We start from the raw sequence: 23,132 nt of genomic DNA on the forward strand, positions 1-23,132 counted from the left end.
GCCTATTTTACTCTTACACACACACATACATGTATGAATGCACACATCCTTCCCATTGTTGCTCCTGGGCTCTGACCGATCATTATGAAAGCTCTTTCCCTTCCCAGACCTTAGAGAAACGTACACACACCCTCGTATTATTATTATTATTATTATTTTTTGAGACAGAGTTTCGCTCTTGTTGCCCAGGTTGGGGTACAGTGGCACGACCTCGGCTCACTGCAACCTCTGCCTCCTGGATTCAAGCAATTCTTCTGGGTCAGCCTCTGGAGTAGCTGGGAATACAGGCACCTGCCACCGTGCCTGGCTAAGTTTTTGTATTTTTAGTAGAGACAGTGTTTCACCATGTTGGCCAGGCTGGTCTCGAACTCCTGACCTCAGGTGATCCACCTGCCTCAGTCTCCCAAAGTGCTAGGATGACGAGTGTGCGGCACTGCCCTGGCTGCACATAGCCTCTTCTAGTGTTTGCAGGGTGCATATTCACATCTCAGATCCATTTGGAATTATTATTATTTTATTTTTTTGGAGACAGAGTCTCGCTCTATCCCCCAGTGAGTGCAGTGGCGTGACCTTGGCTCATTGCAACCTCCGCCTCCCCAGTTCAAGCGATTCCCCTGCCTCAACCTCCCAAGTAGCTGGGATTACAGGCGTGCGCCACCATATCTGGCTAATTTATTTGTATTTTTAGTAGAGATGGGGTTTTACCATGTTGGCCAGGCAGGTCTGGAACTCCTGACTTCAGGTGATTCGCCTGCCTTGGCCTCCCAAACTGTTGGGATTACAGGCATGAGCCACTGCACCCAGCGTATATATGTACATTTTTTGTGGCACTATCCAGTTAGCCCAAAATCCACTCCCTCCATGGATTTGAAACCTCAGAGAGGGGAGGCTATTTTGGCCAGGATGTTAGTATTTAGTCAATACCTAAAGGAGTAGTCATAGGGAAGAATTGAGAGTAGGTGGCTCAGATAGCATATGCAAAGGCCCTGGGGTGGTAATGTTGTTGCCCTGTGCAAAGACCAACTAGGAAGCCTGTGGTTGGAGTACTGTGAATAAGGGGGATGGTGGAGGGAGTTGAGGGTTGACAGGTGAGGTGTTTGGCTTTATTCTGAGGCTGTGGGGGCACAGGAAAGGGACCAGCTCTGGGGCACAAAAGGTCCCTTCTATCTCGGGGATGGCACGCCCATTCGACAGATATAGAGACTAAGGCTTGCTGAGGCGCAGACAGGCACAGACAGGAGTCAAGGATGGCGGCTCCATTTGCTGGCCTAGGAACTGAGGCCGGGGTTCCTCTCGTTTCCCTCAGCGCATGGACAACGTGACCTCGCAGCCTTATTTGTGCACGATCACCCACATTAGGACCCTTTCATCCTGCTGGTAGCAAGAAAGCTCTTCCGCTGCAGTGCTGCACTGCCCGCTCCGCCCAGCCCCAGCCCACCCGACGCATCTCAGCCTCTAGCCACGCCCCCAAGCCCTCTGCACAGGTGCACTCCACCCCGATTCCACCTGACAGGGGCAGCCCGGTCCAGCACCGCCCACCCAATGAGGAGAGCCCCGCCCCATCAGGTGTATCCCGGACCCGAGTCCACGCCTCCCTATGGGCCGCCGTCTGGTCTCCAGCACTGGCTGACCCTTGCGCCTCGCCTTCCCTTTCTATACGGTGGATACAGGAATAGCCTCACCCCCAAACCTGCCCCTGCATGTCCTTGCTGTGTGACCCCGGGAGTGTCGTTTCACCTCTCTGAATCTCAGCTTTCCCCTCCGTACAGTGAGTGGGGGTCGAGCCCCTTCTGTGACTCGGTTGATCCACTCCTAGCAGGATGTTGGATGGACGATCTTTGAGGATGCAGGTTGAGCCCTCAGCATACCACCGGCGCTCAATAAATGGCCTTGTTTCTTCTGTTTGTCTGGAACAGGAGATGCAGAAATAGGCAGTAGTGGCTGGCCATGATGGCTCACGTCTGTAATCCCAATACTTTGGGAGGCCGAGGCGGGTGGATCACGTGAGGTCAGGAGTTCGAGACCAGCCTGGCCAACATGATGACCCCCGTCTCTACTAAAAATACAAAAATTAGCAGGGCGTGGTTGTGCACGCCTGTAATCCCAGCTACTAGGGAGACCAAGGCAGGAGAATCGCTTGAACTCAGGAAGCGGAGATTGCAGTGAGCCAAGATGGTGCCACTGCACTCCAACCTGGGCAACAGAGTGAGACTCTGTCTCAAAAAAAAAAAAGAGCCGAGCCCCGTGGCTCACGCCTGTAATCCCAGCCCTTTGGGAGGCCAAGGCAGGTGGATCACGAGGTCAGGAGTTCGAGATCAATCTGACCAACATGGTGAAACCCCACCTCTATTAAAAATACAAACGCCTGTAATCCCAGCACTTTGGGAGGCCGAGACGGGTGGATCACGAGGTCAGGAGATCGAGACCATTCTGGCTAAACAGGAATAGCCTAGCTGGCTCTACTAAAAATACAAAAACAAAATTTCCGGGTGTGGTGGAGGGTGCCTGTAGTCGCAGCTACTCGGGAGGCTGAGGCAGGAGAATGGCGTGAACCCGGGAGGCGGAACTTGCAGTGAGCCGAGATCGCGCCACTGCACTCCAGCCTGGGTGACAGAGCAAGACTCCGTCAAAAAAAAAAAAAAAAAAAAAAAAAAAAAAAAAAAAAAAAAGGAAAGCGAGAGAGAGAAAGAGAGAAAGAGGCAGTAGTTGGAGAGGGCTGGCTGAGGAAGAAGCCAGCAGGTTGGACAGGGGCAGAAGCCAGCCCTGAACCTCAGTTTTCTCATCTGTAAAAGGGACCTTCAGGCCAGGTACAGTGACTCACGCCTGTAATCCCAGTGATTTGGGAGGCCGAGGTGGGAAGATAGCTTGAGGCTGCCCTCACTGGACAACTAGACACACTTCCCTGCTGGACATTCTAAATTAAATTAGCCCCCTAAAAATGTAAGACACAGGCTGAAGGGTGGGGTCCCATCTCTACCTTGCCTTCACTGGCTGCAGGTCTGAGTGTTCATGGATTTTCTTTTTTTTTTCTTCTTTTTTTCTTTTTTATTTTTTTTGTGATGGAGTCTTGCTCTGTCGCCCAGACTGGAGTACAGTGACACGATCTCAGCTCACTACAACCTCCGCCTCCCAGGTTCAAGCGATTCTCCTACCTCAGCCTCCTGCATAGCTGGGATTACAGGGGAGTGCCACCGCGCCTGGCTAATATTTTGTATCTTTAGTAGTGATGGAGTTTCACTATGTTGGCCAAGCTGGTCTCCAACCCCTGACCTCGCGATCTGTCCACCTCAGCCTCACAAAGTGCTGGGATTACAGGCATGAGCCACTGTGCCCAGCTGGTCATGGGTTTTCTTGTTGCTGGTGGTGTTTTGAGACAGAGCCTTACTCTGTCACACAGGCTGGAGGGCAGTGGTGTGATCACGGCTCACTGCAGCCTCGATCCCAGGCTCAAGTGATTTTCCCACCTTAGTCTCCCAAGTAGCTGGGACTATAGGTGTGCGCCACCACACCCAACTAATTTTTCTTTTTAGTAGAGATGGGATTTCACTATAATAGCCAGGCTGATCTCAAACTGCCAGGCTCAAGCAATCTGCCCGCCTCAGCCTCCCAAAGTGCTGGGATTACAGGCGTGAGCCTCAGCACCTGGCCCAGACTGTCTTTCTTATTTATTTATTTATTTATTTATTTATTTATTTATTTATTTATTTCCGAGACGGGGTCTCACTGTGTCACCCAGGCTGGAGTGCAGTGGCACAATCATGGCTCACTGCAGCCTCTAATTCCTGGGCTCAAGTGATCCTCCCACATCAGCCTCCCAAGAAGCTGGGACCACAGGCACGCACCACCATTCCTGGCTAATTTTATTTTATTTTCTGTAGAGATGGGTTTCGCCATGTTGCCCCAGACTGGTCTCATTCTCCAGGGCTCAAGTGATCCCCTGGCCCCAGCCTCCCAAAGTACTGGGATTACAAGCACGAGCCACGGCACCCAGCCAAACTGGGATTTATATAAACCTTTGTCAAGAGAGTGTAGGCTGCGAGTGGTGGCTCACCCTTTTAATCCCAGCACTTTGGGAGGTCAAGGCAGGAGGATCACTTGAGGTCAGGAGTTCAAGACCAGCCTGATCAACATCGTGAAACTCTGTTACTACTAAAAATACAAAAATTAGCCGGGCATGGTGGCACACGTCTGTAGCTCCAGCTATTCCCTGGGGGCTGAGACAGGAGAATCACTTGAACCCAACAGGCAGAGGTTGCAGGGAGCCGAGATTGTGCTCTGCGCTCTAGCCTGGGCGACAGAGTAAGAATCTGTCTCAAGAAGAAAAAAAAGAGAGAATTTAAATGCTGGCCAAGGACCAAGTCAACCAAAGGGGCCTCAGGGTTCAAGCTTTATGTTTGGGGACAATCTTAGGCCATAGGACTGGGTGACCTCCCTGCCAGCCTTGTAGCCTACTCACTCGAGGTTCAGCAGTCCGTCCCTCAGATGGGGACCTCCATTCTGTCACCTTTGATGACACCTTCATTTCTTGTGGGATCCACTGTTTGGAGAGGTGTGTAATCAATCCCAGCACTTTGGGAGGCCAAGGAAGTGGACGAATCACCTGAGGTTGGGAGTTCAAGACCAGCCTGGCCAACATGGTGACACCTCATCTCTGCTAAAAATACAAAAATTAGTTAGACGTGGTCACGCATGCCTGTAATCCCAGCTACTTGGGAGGCTGAGGCAGGAGAATGGCTTGAAGCTGGGAGGTGGAAGTTTCAGTGAGCCGAGATCAAGCCACCATACTCTAGCCTGGGTGACAGAGCAAGACTTTCTCTCAAAAAGAAAAAAAAAAGTTAAAAAAATAATTTTTATTATGTAAATATTACCTAAATTTTAAAAAATCAGAAGCTCCATTCTGCAGTCTCTGGCTTCCACCTCAAATGACACCTCCTCCAGGAAGCCTTTCATGACAACACTCAATCCCTCATGCACCTTCTGGCATTTTCCATTTTCTCTTCTTATTTAATTTTTTTTTTTTTTTTTGAGACAGGTTCTCATTCTGTTGCCCTGGAGTGCAGTGACATACTCGCAGCTCCACTGCAGCCTCGACCTCCTGGGCTCAAGTGATCCTCCCTACTCAGCCTCCCCAGTAGCTGGGCGCACAGGCACTGACTACCACATCTGGCTAATTTAAACCTTTTTTGGGGGTCGGGCACGGTGGCTCACGCCTGTAATCCCAGCACTTTAGGAGGCTAGGGCGGGCAGATAACTTGAGGTCAGGAGTTCGATACCAGCCTGGCCAACATGGTGAAATCCCGTCTCTACTAAAAATACAAAAATTACCTGGGCGTGATGGCACGTTCCTGTAGTCCCAGCTACTCATAAGGCAGAAGTGAGAGAATACAAAAACAAAAACAAAAATTTTTTTGGGGGTAGAGACAGGATCTTGTCGTGTTGCCCAGGCTAGTCTTGAACTCCTGGACTTAAGTGATCCTCCGTCCTGGGCCTCCCAAAGTGCTGGGATTATAAGCACGAGGCGCCATGCCTGGCTGATGGCTTCTGATTTTAATCTACATCTTGCCAAGCAAATGTCTCTAACATTTATTTGCAAATGTCAAACATTCAGAGAAATAGACATACTCACCCATCACTGCTGGGAGTCAAGTAAGGTCCCCTGTATGGAAGGTGGTGTGGTCTTAAGTATTCATCAAAAATGCTGAGAAGCTGGGCTCAGTGACGAATGCCTGTAGTCCCAGTTACTCAGGAGACTGAGGTGGAAGGATCAATTGAATCCAGGAGTTCTGGGCTGTAGTGCACTATGCCAATTGGGTGACTACAGTAAGTTTGGTGTCAATATGGTGACCTCCCGGGGAGCGGGATACCACCACCAGGTTGCCTAAGGAGAGGTGAACCGGCCCAGGCTGGAAACTGAGCAGGTAAAACTCTTGTGCGGATCAGTAGTGGGAGCATATCTGTGATAGCCACTGCACTCCAGACGGGCAACATCCTGAGACCCCTGTCTCAGAAAAAAAAAAAAAGAAAAGAAAAGAAGAAGGAGAAGAATTGAAAACGTGTGTTTGGCCGGGCTCGGTGGCTCACGCCTGTAATCTCAACACTTTGGAAGGCCGAGACCGGTGATTACTTGGGGTCAGGAATTTGAGACCAGCCTGGCCAACATGGCAAAACCCTGTCTCTACTAAAAATACAAAACTTAGGCCGGGCGTGGTGGCTCATGCCTGTAATCCCAGCACTTTGGGAGGCTAAGGCGGACAGATCACGAGGCCAGGAGATTGAGACCATCCTGGCTAACATGGTGAAACCCGGTCTCTACTAAAAATACTAAAAACAAAATTACCCTGTATGGTGGCAGGCGCCTGTAGTCCCAGCTACTCGGGAGGCTAAGGCAGGAGAATGGCATGAACCCAGGGGACAGAGCTTGCAGTGAGTGGACATCACGCCACTGCACTCCAGCCTGGGCGACAGAGCAAGACTCCGTCTCAAAAAAAAAAAAAAAAAAAAAAAAAACTTAGCCTACCGTGGTGGTGGGGGTGGGCGCCTGTAGTTCCAGCTATGGCTGAGGCAGGAGAATCACTTGAACCCGGGAGGTGGAGGTTGCAGTGAGCCGAGATTGCGCCCCTGCACTCCAGCCTGGGTGACAGAGTGAGACTCTGTCTCAGAAAAAAAAGAAAATGTGTTATTCTATTTGTTAGGCTGTCCCCAGAGAGTGACCTAGATGTCCAACCATAGGAGATCTGTTTAACAAACCATAGAAAAACTTCAAGGTGAGTGATGCTGAAGTCTCTAAACTCAAGAATGTACACTGGAATTTGGCCTTGACTGACAAATCATGTGTATAGTATAATTCCATTTGGGCTAAGAAAAGAAAGAAAGAAAGAAAAAAATCTAGATGGAAATAGACCATCGTGTTAGTAACAGTTATTTCTGGGCATTGATTTTATTTTTAAAATTTCGTTCACTCAACAGATATTTACAGAGCACCTGGTCCGTGTCAGCTAGGGCCAAGGGCAGGGATGGCATCTGAATTTGTTTACTTAGTTTGTTTTCTGTGCCAGCATTTTAAAATTTACCAATAAGCACCAGGCATAAAGTAAATAGGTATTAAAAATTCATAAAGGAAATTAAACGCTATGACAAGAGACCGATTTAGATTATTTACGTTACACATGTCTGTGCTTTCTAAAACTGTTTTTACAATGAGCGCACATTATTTGGAGAATCAGAAAAGAGGCCAGCACGGTGGCTCATGCCTGTAATCCCAGCACTTTCGAAGACTGAGGCGGACAGATTACTTGAGGTCAGGAGTTCAAGACCAGCCTGGCCAACATAGTGAAACCCTGTCTCTACTAAAAAGTACAAAAATTGGAGGGGCGTGGTGGCTCACGCCTGTAATCCCAGCACTTTGGAAGGCTGAGGCGGGCAGATCACGAGGTCAGGAGTTCAAGACCAGCCTGAGCAACACGGTAAAAATCCAACTCTACTAAAATTACAAAAAAATAAATAAATAAAATAAAATAGCTGGGCATGGTGGCAGGTGCCTGTTATCCCATCTACTAGTGAGGCTGAGTCAGGAGAAACGCTTGAACCCAGGAAGCAGAGGTTGCAGTGAGCTGAGATTGCACCACTGCACTCCAGCCTGGGTGACAGAGCAAGACTCTGTCTCAAAAAAAAAAAAAAAAAAATTAGGTGGGCGTGATGGCGCATGCCTGCAATCCCAGCTACTCGGGAGACTGAGGCAGGAGAATTGCTTGAACCTGCGAGGCAGAGGTTGCAGTGAGCCGAGGTCATTCCATTGCACTCCAGCCTGGGCAACACAGTGAGACTCCATCTCCAAAAAAAAAAAAAAAAAAAAAGAAAGAAAGAAAAGAAAAGAAAACATGGAACTCTGAATCCATTAGGAAACATACACCTACGTCCCACACCCCTCCCAGCTCCCTACCAGTGCCATTCACCTTCTTTTTTTTTTTTTGAGATAGGGTCTCACTCTGTCATCCAGACTGGAATACAGTGGCGCCATCACGGCTCACTGCAGCCTTGACCTCACAGGCTCAAGCCAACCTCCCACCTCAACCTCCTGAGTAGCTGGGACCACTGGTGTACACTGTCATGCCCAGCTAATCTTTTTATATTTTGTAGATATGGGGTCTCGCTATGTTGCCCAGGCTGGTCTCAAGCTCCTGGCCTCAAGTGATCCTTCTGCCTCAGCCTCCAAAAGTGTTGGGATTACAGGTATAAGCCACCGCGCCTGGCCCCATCCACCTTCTCAACCTCCCTTCCCATTCTCCTCGCCCCAGCTCCTTCTAGCTTCTCCCCTGGAGTGGAACTGATACATCCCAGCTGGCAGGGCCTGCTGTGGGCCTCAACTCCTTGTAAATGTGCAATTAACATGAGATAGATTGATTTCCAAATGGGGAAACTGAGGCTCAGAGAGGTAAAGTGACCTGTTCAGTGTCACACAGTGCATATGTGACAAAGTGGAGCACACACCCAGATATCTCTGTCCCCAGAGCTCTTGCTGCCCCCTGGAGTGGTCTCAGCCCAAACCTGATTTCCTTCCCTGGGCCATCTTATTGGGCTTAAATCACAGGGGCTTTATTACTGGTGGGTGGGGAGGTATCCCCCCGACTTGGAGGCCTGATGCCTCAATGCACCACAGGCAGAAATTGCTGGTCTTCTCAGCGTCCCCTCACACTGGTGCTGCTGGGCTCCCAAGAAGCCTCAGCCCCAGGCCTGGCTCTCAAGCAGCCTCCAGTCTGAAAGCTGAGTCAGGTGCATTCACTCTTAGCTCTGCAGGGTCGGACCTGGGCCAGAGGAAGGGACAGGGATGGTCTGGGCCACACCGAGGGCTACAAAGAGGAAGGCACATGGAGTTGGTGCTTAAAGAATGAGTAGAAGTATGAGAAGTGGAAGTAGAGTTGGGTGGATCGTGGATGATGCCTGCATATGAAGGTGGATGAATGGAAGGATGGATGGGTGGATAGGATAGGAATGGGGGATTGGTGAATGGTGGGATGGATGGCGATGGATGGGGGATGGAGGATAAATGACTGGATGGGTGACTGGGTGGATGGATGGATGGATGGTTGGATAGATGGGAAGACAGATGGGTGTATGGATGGATGGATGGGTGGGTGGATGAGTGGATGGATGGGCAGACGGATAGGTGTATAGATGGATGGATGGGTGGGTGGGTGAGTGGATGGGTGGATGGATGGGCAGATGAATAGATGGATGGATGGATGGATGGATGGATGGATGGATGGATGGATGAGTGGATGGGTGGATGGATGGGCAGATGAATAGATGGATGGATGGATGGATGGATGGATGGATGGATGGATGGATGGTTGGATGGATGGGAAGATGGATGGATGTATGGATGGACGGATGGGTAGGTGAATGGATGGGAAGATGGATGGATGTATGGATGGACGGATGGGTAGGTGGATGGATGAGTGGATGGATGGATGGGCAGATGGGTGGGTGGATGGATGAATGAATGGATGGATGGATGGGTGGGTGGATGAATGGATGGATGGATGGATGGATGGATGGATGGATGGATGGTTGGATGGATGGGAAGATGGATGGGTGTATGGATGGACGGATGGGTGGGTGGATGGATGAGTGGATGGATGGATGGGCAGATGGGTGGGTGGATGGATGAATGAATGGATGGATGGATGGATGGGCAAATGAGTGGATAGGTGGATGGGTGGGTGGATGGATGGATAGGCACTGAGTGGGTGCATGAATATGTGAGGAAGTGGAAAGGTGGAGCTTGAGCCCCAGCATTAAGCACCCCGCCTACCCTTCGAAGAGCCCAGTGTAGACTGTCACACTGGCAGTGGTCCTAGTGTCCCTGTACATTGCATCCCTGTCTCCAACCTGGTCTCCCCAGGTGCCTTTTCAGGGGTCCACCACTCCTTCCACAGGACTCCAGACACCTGCCCTCCAGCCAGGTCCAGATGCTGCTCAACACCCACGCTGGGCACTGTGACTGCTGGTTGGTGGAGGGCTCTGGCAGATGTGACTTGGAGGTCACTGGCCAGTTACACAATGTCTGTCTTGCATGTGGGCATGGCTGTGGTGTCCCAGACGGACTCTGAGTGGCCCTCCAGGAGAGGGTCTCATCTAGAAGAGAGAGGCCAGCCCCCAGGCAGCTGCTCTCCAAGGTCTGTACGTCTGTGTTTCTTTCTGCTTCTTACTCTCCTGACCTGCAGCCTGAGCCAAGGGCTGGTATATCTGGACACTGAAGTCCCTGAGAGAGACCCCACCTCCCTACATCCCCAACGATGTTAACAGCCAACTCCTGAGCACCTGCTACCTGGATGGGTCCTGCGGGAACCCCTCAGCTCCTGGTCATGACCTACCTGGATGGTACCCCCCAGAACAGTGGGGTTACCCACCAAGGGCTTGGCCCAGTTACCAGCAGTTACACTCCTCCTGGATCCCAGGATGGATGCCAAATCCTGAGGGACCCCAAGGTGTGAGGGGGGACCCCAAGATATGGGGGTACTGGTCCCCATTGACAGTGGGAGGCTAAGGCAGGAGGATTGCTTAAGCCCAGGAATTAGGGACCAGCTTGGACAACATAGGAAGACCCCATCTCTACAAAATATTAAAAAATTAGCCAGGCTTGGCGGCTCAGGCCTCTAATCCCAGTGACTCGGGAGGGTGAGGCAGGAGAATGGGGTACTGTCCCCATTGACTTTGGGATATGTGTCTTTGTTGTTTTTCAAGACAGGTCTCGCTCTATCCCCAGGCTAGAGTGCAGCGGTGCAATCTGAGCTCACTGCAGCCTCGACCTCCTGGGCTCAAGCAATTGTCCTGTTTCAGCCTCCCCAATAGTTGAGACTACAGATGTGTGTCACCACGCCTGGCTAATTTTTGTTTGTGTGTTTTTATTTTCTATTTATTTATTTATTTTGCGACGGGAGTCTCACTCTGTCACCCATGCTGGAGTGCTGTGGCGCCATCTCCGCTCACTGCAAGCTCTGCCTCCCGGATTCATGCCATTCTCCTGCCTCAGCCTCTCGAGTAGCTGGGACTACAGGCACCCACCACCATGCCCGGCTAGTTTCTTTTTGTATTTTTAGTAGAGATGGGGTTTCACTATGTTAGCCAGGATGGTCTCAATCTCCTGACCTCATGATTTGCCCACCTCAGCCTCCCAAAGTTCTGGGATTACAGGCGTGAGCCACCGTGCCCGGCCGTGCGTTTTTATTTTTCTGAGGTGGAGTCTCACTCTGTTACCCAGGCTGAAGTGCAGTGGCACAATCTTGGCTCACTGAAACCTCTGCCTCCCAGGTTCAAGCGATTCTCCCGACTCATCCTCCTGAGTAGCTAGGATTACAGGTGTACGCTACAATGCCTGGCTAATTTTTTTTGTATTTTTAGTAGAGATGGGGTTTCACCTGTTGCCCAGGCTGGTCTTGAACTCCTGACCTCAAATGATCCACCCGCCTCGGCCTCTCAAAGGGCTGGGATTAGAGGAGTGAGCCACCGCACCTGGCCAGTGTCTCCCCTGTTGATGCAGTCAGCACCCAACGTGTGACCTTTCTCTTTGTTTCAGCGATCATCCTTCCCTGTGACCTCCCTCCTGGCCCGAAGATCCTTTCACTCTGGAAAGCAGACGTTTCCCTGCTGTTGGAGACCTGAGATTTCAGCGATAAGACGCAGAGGCTGGCATCCAGGACCTTGTGAGAGACAGAGGGAGATGGGAAAGAGCATGAAAGGGCTTATGAAGACAAGTTTCCTCCCTCAGGCCCTGGGATTACAGGCGTGAGCCACTGTGCCTGGCTGCAAATCTTTTTTTTTTTTTTTTTTTTTTTTTTGAGACTGTGGCCCAGGCTGTTGTGCAATGGTACGATCTTGGCTCACTGCAACCTCCACCTCCCAGGTTCAAGCAACTTTCCTGCCTGAGCCTCCCGAATAGCTGGGACCACAGGCATGTACCATCACACCTGGCTAATTTTTGTATTTTTAGTAGAGATAGGGTTTCACCACATTGGCCAGGGTGGACTCAAACTCCTGGACTCAAGGATCCTCCCGCCTCGGCCTCCCAAAGTGCTGGGATTACAGACATGAGCCACTGCACCCGGCTGCAAATATTTAAACACAAAAGCAGTTCGCAACTGGGCATAGTGGCACAACCTGTAGTCCCAGCTACCTGGGAGGCTGAGGTGGGAGGATCACTTGAGACCAGGAGGTTGAAGCTGCAGTGAGCCATGATCACGCCACTGCACTTGAGCCTGGGTGAAAACATGAGACCTTGCCTAAAAGAAAAAAAAAAAAGATCATGACCTCTCCTGCTCAAAAACCTTCAGTGGCTCCCCAGTGCTCTAAGTATAAAGTCTGCATTCCTTGCTGGGGGCCCACGGGTCCCTGATGCTCAGCCTGTAGCCCTCCCTGACTACATGGTGCCTCCCCACTCTCCCCAACTCACTTAGCTTCAGTCACAGTTGCCTCCTCAATGTTGTCCCAAGGGGCTGAACACGTCCCCGCCTCAGGGCCTTTGGGCGTGGTGTTGCCCTGAATCACCACCTCCACAAAGCAGCCTTCAGCAGCCACTGCAGTCTTGGCCTGGTGCTCTGCCTGCTTTTCTTTCTTTTGCAAAATCCTGTCAGAAGTCATTTCTTCGTTCCCTTGTCTACCAGACATGAGGTCCCTGAGGGCAGGATGTCCTAACAGACCTGGATGCCTTAAATGCTTAATAAACATGAGTTAATGATGAATAATCCTTGCTTTACAGAGGAGGAAACAGAGGCCCAGGGAGGAAGGGCTGTTGTACCCCATGAGTTTGAGCCCAGGCTGCACCAAATCTACCTGCAGGTGGACGAGCGAACCCCGCAACCTGCTCCCTGGGTAAGCAAAGCTCCAAAGGTTGCAAGGAGCAGACTTGGCCTCTCAGACTGGGGTTCCAGGACCAGCCTTTACTCTCTACTGTTTGTTGTTTTGAGACAAATTCTCACTCTGTCGCCCAGGATGGAGTGAAGTGGTGCGATCTGGGCTCACTGCAACCTCTGACTCCCAGGTTCAAGCGATCCTCCCACCTCAGCCTCCTGAGTAGCTGGGGTGACAGGTGCACACCACCACGCCGGATAATTTTTTGTGTTTTTAGTAGAGGCAGATGTTTGCCATGTTGGCCAGGCCAGTCTCGAATTCCTGACCTCAAGTGATCTGCCCGATTTGGCCTCCCAAAGTGCTGGGATTACAGGCATGAGCCACCACCTTCAGCCTCCCTGGTGACTTTTTTTTTTCTTTCTTTTTTTTTTTTTTGAGATAAAGTCTCACTCAGTCACCCAGGCTGGAGTGCAATGGCATGATCTTGGCTCACTGCAACCTCTGCCTCCCGGGTTCAGGTGATCATCCTGCCTCAGCCTCCTGAGTAGCTGGGACTACAGGTGTGTGCCACCACACTCAGCTAATTTTTGTATTTTTAGTAGAGACAGGGTTTCACCATGTTAGTCAGGTGATCTCAGGTGATTCACCCACCTCGGCCTCCCAAAGTGCTGGGATTACAGGCATGAGCTACTGTGCCTAGCTTTTTTTTTTTTTTTTTTTTTTTTTTGAGACAGAGTCTTGCTCTGTCGCCCAGGCTGGAGTGCAGTGGCGTGATCTCAGCTCACTGCAGGCTCCGCCTCCCGGGTTCACACCATTCTCCTGCCTCAGCCTCCCGCCTGGCTAATTTTTTGTATTTTTGGTAGAGATGGAGTTTCACCGTGTTAGCCAGGATAGTCTTGATCTCCTGACCTCGTGATCCGCCTGCCTCAGCCTCCCAAAGTGCTGGGGCCACCACGCTCGGCCCATTTTTTTTGTATTTTTGTAGAAACGGGGTTTCACCATGTTGGTCAGGCTGGTCTTGAACCCCTGACCTCAGGTGATCCACCTGCCTCCGCCTCCCAAAGAGCTGGGATTACAGGCATGAGCCACCACCTCCAGCCTTCTGCTGACTTTTACTTTGGGGAACTGACAAGCTTGCTGAGCCTCAGTTTTCTTTTTTTTTTTTTTCTCTGTCACCCAGTCTGGAGTGCAGTGGCGCGATCTCGGCTCGCTGCAAGCTCCGCCTCCCGGGTTTACACCATTCTCCTGCCTCAGCCTCCTGAGTAGCTGGGACTACAGGCACCCATCACCTCGCCCGGCTAGTTTTTCGTATTTTTTAGTAGAGACGGGGTTTCACCCTGTTAGCCAGGATGGTCTTGATCTCCTGACCTCGTGATCCGCCCGTCTTGGCCTCCCAAAGTGCTGGGATTACAGGTTTGAGCCACCGCGCCCGGCCGAGCCTCAGTTTTCTATGAAACTGGGGTTAGCTAGGTGCAGTGGCTCATGCCTATAATCTCCACACTGTGGGAGGCTAAGGCAGGAGGATTGCTTGAGCCCAGGAATTAGGGACCAGCTTGAACAACATAGGAAGACCCTATCTCTACAGAATATTAAAAAATTAGCCAGGCTTGGTGGCTCAGGCCTCTAATCCGAGTGACTCGGGAGGGTGAGGCAGGAGAATTGCTAGAGCCCAGGAAGTTGAGCCTGCAGTGAGCTGAGATCGCACCACTGCACTCCAGCCTGGGCGGGAGAGTTAGACCTTGTCTCTAAAAAAATAATAATTAATGCTGGTGGTGGCTCACGCCTGGAAACCCAGCAATTTGGGAGGCTGAGGCGGGTGGATCACAAGGTCGGGAGATTGAGACCATTGTGGCTAACACAGTGAAACCCCGTCTCTACAAAAATACAAAAAAAAAAAAAAATTAGCTGGGCGTGGTGGCACGCGCCTATAGTCCCAGCTACTCAGGAGGCTGAGGCAGGAGAATCGCTTGAACCTGTGAGACGGAGGTTGCAGTGAGCCGAGATCGTGCCACTGCATTCCAGCCTGGGTGACAGAGAAAGACTACATCTCAAAAAATAAATAAATAAAATAATACATACATACATACATACATAATTTAGTTACATGTCAGGCCCCTGGGGTTCAGTCTTGGACCTTGCCTTCCTCCCCCAGATTCCCTGCTGTGCACTCCTATAGTGGATAACAGCAGGACCCTGAGAGGCCTGGGTCCTGGGCCTAGACTCCAGGTAGCCCCGAGTCTGGGAGGGAGGCAGGGCCAGACACAGACGCATCCCCGTCCTGGGGGTCAGGATTGTCAGAGTTGTGGGGAGGGCTGGAGGGCTTCCTGGAGGAAACAACCTCAGAGCTGGCATTTCAGGCGATGAGTGGGATCCAGTACAAGTGCTCTGAAGTGGGGCTGAGCAGCTTGACCAATGAGCAATGAGGAGCTTGAGCCTCTCTCTCTGAGGTGTCCAAGAGAGCCACGGAAGATGCTGGAGCAAGGAGGTAGGCAGCACCACTGGTTAGAGGGGTCCCTTGGTGTGTGTTGGTAGGCGGGATCCTAGAGGGCATAACCACGGCACAGGTGGCCAAACCAGAGACCCCGGCCTGTGCCTGGTTACCAGGAATACTCTCCCTCTGGCAGACCCAAGGAAGAGGCTGTAGCATGTGAGTCACCGGGCTGCTGTGAGAACAATCGGTGCGCGGCAGCCCCATGTGGGCTGTCACCAAGCAGGAACACGGCCCCCAGAGCCCCTCTGAGCTGCCTTCCCCACGGGCTCCTGCTCTCTGTTCCCACAGCTGCTCCCTCAAGGCCACAGAAGGAGCGTGGGATGGGGGGACAGGCGGAGAGGAGGCCGTGTAGGCTGCACAGCCAGCATTTGGGAGCTCCGGGGTAGGGTGGGGCTTCTCTGGCAGAGGGCCCACTGTGTTCTGGGGCTGCCATAGTCTCAGGACTCTACTCAGGGTGGGGAAACTGAGGCTCAGAGAATGGTAGGGTCTGCAACTATTCTGCACATGGACAGACACCAGAGCTGAAACCCTGCCCAGGGCCTGCAGTGTCAATGTGACCACTCCCTCTCTCTTTGGCTCCAAACTCTCCCATGGCTCCCCAGTGCCTTCAGAATGAAACCCACACAACTCACCAAGACCCACGAGGCTCTGTTCAGTTCCTGTGACCCCCTAGGTCTCAGCAATCCCATAAGCTTTTCTCCCATTTACTCCACTCTAGACACCTCTCTAGTATTCCTCCAATATGGCCTGCCTGGCCCCACCTCAGGGCCTTTGCACATGCTCCGACCCCCAGTGCCTAAAGCACTCTTTTTAAATTACGCCTGTTTCATCCCTCAGGAAAGGTGCAAAGAGTTCATGAAAGGTTATATGCCCAGGAACACACAGCAAGCTGGTGGGACTTGGGATATGAACCCAGGCCCATCTGACTACCCCCACCCTCACCCCCTGGCAGCCCCTTTCGTGGCTGTGGTGTCATATCAAAACAGACCTGGGCCAGGCGCGGTGGCTCACGCCTGTAATCCTACCTTAAGTTAGGAGTTTGAGACCAGACTGGCCAACAGACCAGCCTGGCGAAACCACATCTCTACTAAAAATGAAAAAATTAGCTGGGCATGGTGGCATGCACCTGTAGTCCCAGCTACTCGAGAGGCTGAGGCAGGAGAATTGCTTGAACCCGGGAGGGGGAGATCGCAGTAAGCCGAGATTGTGCCACTGCACTCCAGCCTGGATGACCGAGTGAGACGCTGTCTCAAAACAAAACAAAACAAAACAAAAATATTTCAGAGCAATCCACCATGGAGCTGGCTGATTCTCAGTCCCTCCAGATCTTTTTTTTTTTTTTTTTTTGAGACAGAGTCTCGCTCTGCCACCCAGGCTAGAGTGCAGTGGCACGATCTCGACTCACTGCAACCTCTGCCTCCCAAGTTCAAGCGATTCTCTTGCCTCAACCTCCTGCGTAGCTGGGACTATAGGTGTGCGCCACCATGTCCGGCTAATTTTTTTATATTTTTAGTGGAGACAGGGTTTCGCCATATTGGCCAGGCTGGTGTTGAACTCCTGACCTCGTGATCCACACGCCTCAGCCTTCCAAAGCACTGGGACTACAAGCGTGAGCTATCGTGCCTGGCCATGCCCCTCCAGATCTTGCCACCTCTGGCTAGGTGCCAAAGACTCTCAGGCCTTGGGCCCAAGGCCCCCTGGTCAGGGAGCTCCAAGGCTAAGCCGACCCCCAATTCCCGCAGTGCCTCCCCTGATGTGGCCTCAATTTCTCCGCCCCACTTTCTGCCCTTCAAGCGCTGCTGGTGGCGGAGCCTTCAAGGACGCCACAGCCAAAAATAATCGGGCCCCGACCTACCTCCGGAAATTGGGGCAGCCCCGCCCAGCCACCTGGCACCCAGGAGGTAATTAGTGCATGTGGCAAATTAGGGTAATTAGGTCTGCGGGAACTGAACCTCGGGTCCAGGTTTGGTGCTCAGAGGGGCCTCAAGCACTGCCTCCTCCCATCCCCAACTCACTCTGGTCCTAGGTCCTCAAATCCGTAACCCAGTGCTGGCGACCCCAGCTCCCTGACCCTTTCTTGCCTGGGCCTGAGGGAGCCTGGCTCCGTTGCTTCATGGGGGGTTGTTTGTTGAATGAATTAACTTTGGCCGTGGGCGGAAGTCAAGTTCTGAATTTAAGGCAGGGTCTCCTTCAAGTGATGCAAAATCACCAATAGTATTTAGTCATCAAACTCTCCTTTGCCTGACCCCCCATGGGTCCACTGTGTGCTGGAAGGCGACAAACTCTAGGGAAACATCAGCCCTGGTCTCAACCCTTGAGGAACACTCAGGCTGGAGGAGTCAAAGCTGTACACAGGCACTTGCAGGGGTCAGGGCCAGGCCAGAAAGAGGGAAGAGGGCTGGAGAAGGTCTAGAGGTAGAGGAGAGAGAGCTTCTTGGGGAGGAGAGCATTGAAGGTGAGGCTTTGAGGGATGAATAGGAGTTTGCAAACAGGCTAATGTCTGGAGGTTGACCCAATCAGCTATGGCTTGGGGAATGAGGAGAAGGAAGAGGGAGGTAGCTGGAGGGGGCACCTGAGGGGCCGGGAGCTAAAGATTTAGAGGATGTCATGCCAGGTTGGACCCATTTCTGTCCTTGAGAGTTCAGGCCTGGTTGCAGTCCTCTAACTTCTGAAAAAGAAAAGAGTAAGAAGTTGGTTCAGGATCAAAACCACATACTAAAAATAAACAGGATGTTTACAGTAGCAAGCATTTATTTTTTTATTTTTATTTTTATTTATTTTTTTTTTTGAGACGGAGTCTTGCTCTGTCGCCCAGGCTGGAGTGCAGTGGCCAGATCTCGGCTCACTGCAAGCTCCGCCTCCCGGGTTCACGCCATTCTCCTGCCTCAGCCTCCCGAGTAGCTGGGACTACAGGCACCCGCCACCTCGCCCGGCTAGTTTTTTTTTTTTTGTAATATTTAGTAGAGACGGGGTTTCACCGTGTTAGCCAGGATGGTCTCGATCTCCTGACCTCGTGATCCACCCGTCTCCGCCTCCCAAAGTGCTGGGATTACAGGCTTGAGCCACCGCGCCCGGCCAGTAGCAAGCATTTATTAAGCACCTACAATCACGTTCTCTTCACATAACAACTCATTGGAGGCCAGGTGCAGTAGCTTACATCTGTTATCCCAGCCCTTTGAGAGGCTGAGGCAGGCAGATCACTTGAATCCAGGAGTTGGAGACCAGCCTGGGCAGCATAGTGACACCCCGTCTCTACAAAAAATACAAAAATTAGTCAGGCGTAGTGGTGTGCACCTGTAGTTCCAGCCACTCAGGAGTCTGAGGTGGGAGGATTGCTTGAACCCAGAAAGTTGAGGCTGCAGTGAGCCGTGATTGAGCCACTGTACTACAGCCTAGAACAGAGTGAGGCCCTGTCTCAAAAAAAGGGGCTGGGCGTGGTGGATCACACCTGTAATCCCAACAGTTTGGGAGGCCAAGGAGGGTGGATTGCTTGAGTCCAGGAGTTGGAGACCAGCCTGGCCAACATGGTGAAACCCTTGTTCCTACTAAAAATACAAAAATTAGCTGGGTATGGTGGCGTGCACCTGTAATCCCAGCTACTAGGGAGGCCGAGACAGGAGAATTGCTTGAACCCAGAAGGCAGAGATTGCAGCAAACTGAGATCACAGCACTGCACTCCAGCCTGGGTGACAGAGCAAGATTCTGTCTCAAAAAAAAAAAAAGGAAAAAGAAAAAGAAAAGAAAAAGAAAGAATTCATTAGATCCCTACAGTAAACCTCAGAAGTGAACACAATTCATATGCCCATTTTATGGATGGGGAACCTGAGGCACAAAGAAGGAAAAGTGACTTCTTCAGGGTGGCACTGCTGGTAAGCAGCAGGGCTGGGATTCTGGGATTCACTCCCTAGCTCACGTGATTCTGAAAGCCACCAAGTCGAAAGCTGGAACCTGGGGATCTCCTACTTCTGAAAGTGCTCATAGAAAGCTGTCACAGGGGCCAAGCGCGGTGGCTCACGCCTGTAATCCCAGCACTTTGGGAGGCTGAGGCTGGCGGATCATGAAGTCAGGAGATTGAGACCATCCTGGCCAACATGGTGAAATCCCGTCTCTACTAAAAAAAAAAATACAAAAATTAGCTGGGCGTGGTGGCGAGTGCCTGTAATCCCAGCTACTCAGGAGGCTGAGGAAGGAGAATAGCTTGAATCCAGAAATTGGAGGTTGCAGTGAGCCGAGATCGCGCCACTGCACTCCAGCCTGGCGATAGAGTGAGACTCCGTCTCAAAAAAAAAAAAAGGAAAGCTGTCACAGGTCAGGCTTGTTCTAGGTGCCGGACAAATCCATGTAAGAGGTGAATAGTAACCAAATCATGCCATAAACAGACCTGAAGTAGTCACCAAGACCTTCACTGGGAGGTGGGCACCCAGCTTTGGGGAAGAGAGGCTGGACTGTCCCTGCTCTGGTGGCACAGAAAACCTCTAGAGAGGAGAGACAGTTTAGCCTCACTCCAAATGCTGGGTCAGATCTAACTGGGCAGAGACCAGAGCCTGAGTCATAAAAGCCATTCTGCAAATGCAGTTTTCTTAGTGCTGAATGAGCTGTTCGGGCTCCCGCTTGGTTTCCCCTTTAAGATAGGAAGTTCATTCTTCCACACCATTTCTCAGCCCCAAAGGAAAGTTACTTTCCTAGTCAGCCACCTTGGGGTGGTGGCCTCTGCCTGCCCTGCAAGGACATCCCAAGTCCCTTCCTTCCTTCCTTCCCTTTTTTTTTTCTTTTTTTCTTTTTTGAGACAGAGTCTCCCTCTGTCACCCAGGCTGGAGTACAGTGACCTGATCTCAGCTCAGTTGTACCTCTGCCTCCTGGGTTCAAGTAATTCTCCTGCCTCAGCCTCCCGAGTAGCTGGGATTACAGGTGTGCACCACCATGCCCGGCTAATTTTTGTATTTTTAATAGAGACGGGGTTTCACCATGTTTTGGCCAGGCTGGTCCGAAACTCCTGACCTCAGGGGATCTGCCTGCCTCAGCCTCTCAAAGTGCTGGGATTACAGCAATCCTCCAGCCTCAGCCTCCCAAAGTGCTGGGATGACACTCATGAGCCCAGTCCCTTTCTGTGACTCTTATGTTACCTGTTTATTACATGACCAGGTCTGGGTGCTCTTCTAGGGCTGGCCCATCCATCCTGAAGCCTCAGTCTGACCCAGTACAAGAGTGACTGTTCATCCCAGCAGGGAAACTGAGGCACCGACTCAGTTTCCCCAGCTGCAGCAAAGAGTGGCAGGGCCTCTGTCTACGAACCTAATGGAAGGCACCCCAGAGGACAGCTGCTGATATTGACTGAATCCTTCATGTTCCTCCCTCTACTAGAAGCCCTGCAAGCATCAGCCCATTTTCCAGGTGAGAAAACTGAGGCCCACACTGAGGAAGCCACTGCCTCAGGGTAGACTTGGCTAATCCAAATTCAGGTTGGGGCTGCTCAAGGCCAGCTCTGTCCCAGCCCCTCCCAGAGACCGGAAAGGGCGTTCAGGGAAACAACTCAACCCTTCACTGTCTCTTTCACTGTTGCTTTCTGCCCACACAAAGGGCAAAGCCTGCCTGGGTCCCCCGCCCAGCTGCCCCTGTAGAAGAGCCACATGGCCCCAGTTCTGCACTCGGCAAGCTCTAAACAGCTTCCAGAAGCCTTGGCCATGCCAGCACCTTTCCCAGATACTTTTTTATTTTTTCCATTATTTTGTTGGTAATAAGGAAAAGTCATTTTTTGTGCAGAACAGACAGTATTTTCTTTGCTCCCCACAATGTTCAAGCATTTCGTGGCTTCCAGCCTGAGAACAGAGCCAAATCCTTCCCTTGTGCAGATGCCTCATGAAGTTAGAAGCAGCCCGGGAAACCGAGTCTGTGCCTCAGTTTCCCCTGTGAGATGAATAGTCGCTCTTGTGCTGGGTCAGACCGGGGCTTCAGGATGGATGGGCCAGCCCTAGAGGAGCACCCAGACCTGGTCATGTAATAAACAGGTAACATAAGAGTCACAGAGAGGGTTTGGGTTCACCCCTGTCATCCCAGCACTTTGGGAGGCTGAGGCGGGAGGATCACTTGAGCTCAGGAGTTTGAGACCTGCCTGGGCAACATAGTGAGACCTTGTCTCTAAACATAAACTTTAAAAAAGAAAAGAAAGAAAGAAAGAAAGAGTCACAGGGATTGGGACAGGGGAGGGAAAGATCCCTTCCAAGGCCAGGGTAGTCAGAGAGGCTTCCTGGAGGAGGAGACAGGGTGGTGGCGCTGAGCCTGGAAGGACAAGGTGGAAGACATGCCTGCAGAGAGGGCATTCCAGGTGGACGGAACAGTTTGGGCAAAGGCCTGGACGGGGGAAGACTTAGATCTTGGTCCAGGAGTCAATCTCCAAAGACAATCTGACCTGGAATTCACCTAAAGGTAATTCAAATGTAACTGCCAGCTCAGATATACTATTCTTCTTAGAAGGAAACAGAAATAAAGGAACAGGGAAAGGAGACAGGAGCAGAGGTCTTGGAGATGAAAAGCAAAAGCCTCTCTGAAGTTGTCAAAAAACTCAAGTGTTAGCCAGGTTCAGTGGCTCACGTCTGTAGTCCCAGCACTTTAGGAGGCTGAGGGGAGCCGGATCACTTGAGGTCAGGAGTTCAAGACCAGACTGGGCCATGGCGAAACATCTTTATTAAAAATACAAAAATCAGCCAGGTGTGGTGGCATGAACCTGTAGTCCCAGCTACTCGGGAGGTTGAGGCAGGAGAATCACTTGAATCTGGGAGGCAGAGGCTGCAGTAAGCTGAGATTGTGCCACTGTACTCCAGCCTGGGCAACAGAGTGAGACTTTGTCTCAAAAAAAAAAAAAAAGAAAGGGAAAAAAAAAGAAAACCTCAAATGTAAGGTCAGAGCTTTAGGGTGCCACAGGCCTTGATTCCAGGGAGCTCCGGGACTCTGGCCATGAACGAACCAACAGCACTGTGTGATTTTGGAGAAGGTGCCAGAGAGGGGCTGGCACCAGGATTGACAAGTGGGACCCATGGGCTTGGGGCTGGGGAGGTGGATCTCAGCTCAACTCCGGAAGGACGCTCTCCTGGCGAGTGTGGGAAGGGGGCGCTCCCTGTGACCAGAGGTGACAAACCCAGGCCAGTGGAGGCTGAGGGGATACAACCATGCATTGGAGACATTCCCTCAACCTTCGGATCCTGGAAACCTCAAACAACAGCAATGATCACCGTAAACCAACCATTGTGGGCTTTTTTACCATGGTCTTGGGAGGGACAGAGGTGGACAGACGTCCCTGCTCAGGGATGGGGCGGTCAGGAGGACAGACAGGAAGGTTTCTCTCTTTGTCTTGCTTCCCGTTCCCTCCTGAAGTTGATCTCTTCCGTTTCCTGGCAACACCCATTGAGCACTTACTGTATGCAGACCCTGGGACCCACTGTGCCCTCCCCAACTTCACTGGGTCACCCATGTCAGCCCGGGAGGGACCTGACCTCCCTCACATGCCCAAAGTTACGACCTCAGGTAGTGGGGAGAGAGGCAGCTGTCCCCTAAGAAGGTGACAGGAGGGTGAGGTCACATCGCAGTCCGTACAACTCCCTCCATCTACTTCCTATCTCTCCGCCTGTCTCCCCCGTGTCTCTGTTTCTGGGTCTCTTTATCATCCCAGATGTCCCTCTCCGTCTGTCTCTCTGTCCTCACCCTCTGTTCCCAACTCCGACCCCCCGCAACCCCCCCCAGTCCCCCTCCACTGCCCTAGCCCCCTCCCCCAATCCTCCCTCCCTTCCCCAGTCCCGGCCCC

General features: G+C 51.7%; 1 protein-coding gene across 2 annotated transcripts; it reads right to left on the bottom strand.

The window, feature by feature from the left end:
• Nucleotides 1-6: 6 nt before the first annotated feature.
• On the bottom strand, nt 7-16,665 carry LOC140711894 (uncharacterized). 2 transcript variants are annotated; one of them, XR_012093228.1, is made up of 4 exons: nt 12,449-16,665; nt 11,512-11,699; nt 4,457-4,651; nt 7-1,907 (listed from the first exon to the last, which is right to left on the bottom strand). XR_012093228.1 is itself a non-coding variant. In XM_073016783.1 (2 exons), exon 2 carries the CDS (start codon nt 9,750-9,752, stop codon nt 8,847-8,849), a length of 906 nt encoding a protein of 301 aa, XP_072872884.1. In that variant the 5' UTR covers nt 9,753-11,699; nt 12,449-16,665; the 3' UTR covers nt 7,839-8,846. The 2 variants fall into 2 exon arrangements, 1 of the variants encoding a protein (XP_072872884.1); XM_073016783.1 differs by lacking the exons at nt 7-1,907; nt 4,457-4,651 and having other exon boundaries at nt 7,839-11,699.
• Nucleotides 16,666-23,132: the final 6,467 nt, after the last annotated feature.

Source organism: Chlorocebus sabaeus, chromosome 6 (genome assembly GCF_047675955.1).
Source record: "Chlorocebus sabaeus isolate Y175 chromosome 6, mChlSab1.0.hap1, whole genome shotgun sequence".
Lineage (NCBI taxonomy): Eukaryota > Metazoa > Chordata > Mammalia > Primates > Cercopithecidae > Chlorocebus > Chlorocebus sabaeus.

Bases quoted from the DNA above. Each gene is read 5' to 3' on its own strand.
- LOC140711894 (XM_073016783.1), bottom strand. From the start codon at position 9,752: ATGCACCCACTCAGTGCCTATCCATCCATCCACCCACCCATCCACCTA.